General features: G+C 35.9%; 1 protein-coding gene across 1 annotated transcript in view; it reads left to right on the forward strand.

Moving 5' to 3' along the window:
* The window catches only part of Hltf (helicase like transcription factor), a 177,718-nt gene that overhangs the window by 97,179 nt on the left and 78,282 nt on the right, over positions 1-2,257 (forward strand). Inside the window, exon 15 of the mRNA XM_023712948.1 lies at positions 754-892. Within this exon, the coding sequence (XP_023568716.1) occupies positions 754-892 (139 nt within the window). The remainder of the gene's footprint in view (positions 1-753; positions 893-2,257) is intronic.

The following is a 2,257-nucleotide window of genomic DNA, read 5'->3' on the forward strand; positions in this document are numbered from 1 at the left end:
TGAGTCTTGTTTTGTTGGTCTAGAGTTCTTTATTGTATGTTTTTGTTTTTTTTTTTTTGCGGAACCGGGGATTGAACTCAGGCCCTTGTGCTTGCCAGGGAAGCGCTTATTCTACTGAGCCATCTCCCCAGCCCTAAGTTCTTTATTCTAGGTAATTTTCTGTCTGAGGAGGGGCTGGAATTTTTTTTTTTTTCCTTTCTATAGATTATCTAGTCATTCTTTTGGTTGTTTCCTTTGCTGTGCAGAAGCTTTTTAATTTGCTATAATCCTGTTTGTTGATTCTTGGTATTGTATCTTGTATAACTTGGTTTTTATTCAAAAAGTCCTTACCTTATGCCACACTTCAAGAGTTTTACCTGTTTTATTTTTCAGCAGGTTGTTTCTGTTTCAACATTTAGATCTTTGAACCATTTTTTTTTCTTTGAACCATTGTGATTTTAGTTTAGAACATATTTAGAGACAATAGATTTAGGTTCAATCTTCTGCATATGGAGAGCTAATTTTCCCGGCATCATTTGTTATAGAGGCTATCTTTCCTTTAGCATGCTTTTAGCCCCTTTTTGTGATTTTTGGAATGTGCCTGGAGTTTCTGCATCCTCTAGTATGTGTCATTGATCTCTGTCTGCTTTCATGTCAGTCACTTGTATTACTGTACTTCTATAATATAATTTGAGTCTGGAATTGTGATACCTACTGGTTTGATCTTATCTCGCATTACTGGGTATCTTAATTTAAATGAATCATTTATTTCAGACTAAGGGCAATAGTCCGCTGCATGGCATAAAGTGGCTAAGAGTGATCTTGGATGAAGGACATGCCATAAGAAATCCAAATGCCCAGCAGACAAAAGCTGTATTTAATTTGGAAGCAGAAAGAAGATGGGTATTGACAGGTAGGTAATCTTAACATTAAAGTTTATTTGCCTTTGACACTTCTAAAGTTATTTTTAAAATTAGACATAAATACCATACATATTTATGAGGTATCATGTGATATTTTCGCAAGTGTACTTATGTAACATTGAAAACAGGGTAAGCATGTTTATAGCTGGAGCCAATTTTTCTTTGTGATAAAAACACAATCTTCTAGATTTTTTGAAATGTTCAGTGCATTATTATTGTAGTCATCCTACTGTGTAATAGGAAACTAGAATATATTTCTTCTAATTAACTGTTGACTAATTGACTGATTATATAATCTGACCATATCCTTTTCTCTGTCTCTTCTCCCCAGGCTCTAGTAGCCACCAATTGGCTCTCATTTTCTTATAGGATCAACTTTTTTATATTTCATACTGCTTTCCATAGTTCTTTCTACAGTTATTTATTTATTTTTGTGTGATTTAGTACAGGGTCCACAGGGTTTCACTACACAGATCAGACTCCTAGTGATCCTCCTATTTTCAGCCTCCAAGTGCTGGGATTATAGGCGGGTGCCACAACACCCAGTCTCAGTTGCCAGCTCAGTGTGCCCCAGGGGTGGCACAGCCTGCCTGGGATGGAACACAGGTCCCTACGTCTGCCTAAGCAGGTGCTTTAGTTTGCTGAGCTATCTGGCTGGCCCTTGCTTTCCATAGTTCTTTTTTTTTTTTAAATTAATTAATTAATTAATTTATTTATTTATTGTGTGTGTGTGGGGCCAGCTCAGCCCACCAGGGGGCGGGGCTGGCTGGCATGTGGTGCTGGGGGATTGAACCGTGGTTCTGTGCCCTGCTAAGCTTGTTCTAAGTAGATGCTTTAGACCACTGAGCCATCTCACCAGCCCTTTCCATAGTTCTTGATGACTATTAATTTGTATTCCCCATCACTGATCCCCACATCCTGAATAGCTATTTTAACTGGAATGAAATGATACTTCATTGTTGTTTTGATTTACATGTTTCTGATCATTAGTAATAGCATTTTCCACTTTGTATCTGTTGGCTATTTGTATGTCTTCTTTTGAGAAATAGCTACTTAAGTCTGTTTTTCAATTTTTACATGAGATTATTCAGTGTTGCTTTTTTTTTTTAACTATTGAGTTTTGTTCCTTAAATATTCTGGATGTTAATATACCTGTCAGATACTGGTATATAGTTGGCAAGAAATTTTTCCTATTTTATAGGATGTCTCTTCACTTTATTGATTTTTTTCCGTTTGGTTATGTGAAGGTTTTAGCTTGATATAATCCCATTTGTCTGCTTTTGTTTTCCAAAGAACCCGTGTCCTAAACCATTTTATCTAGTTTTATTATACTAGTTTTATTTCTTTTTTTTTTT

This window comes from Octodon degus, unplaced genomic scaffold (genome assembly GCF_000260255.1).
Source record: "Octodon degus isolate 3935 unplaced genomic scaffold, OctDeg1.0 scaffold00028, whole genome shotgun sequence".
Taxonomy (NCBI): domain Eukaryota; kingdom Metazoa; phylum Chordata; class Mammalia; order Rodentia; family Octodontidae; genus Octodon; species Octodon degus.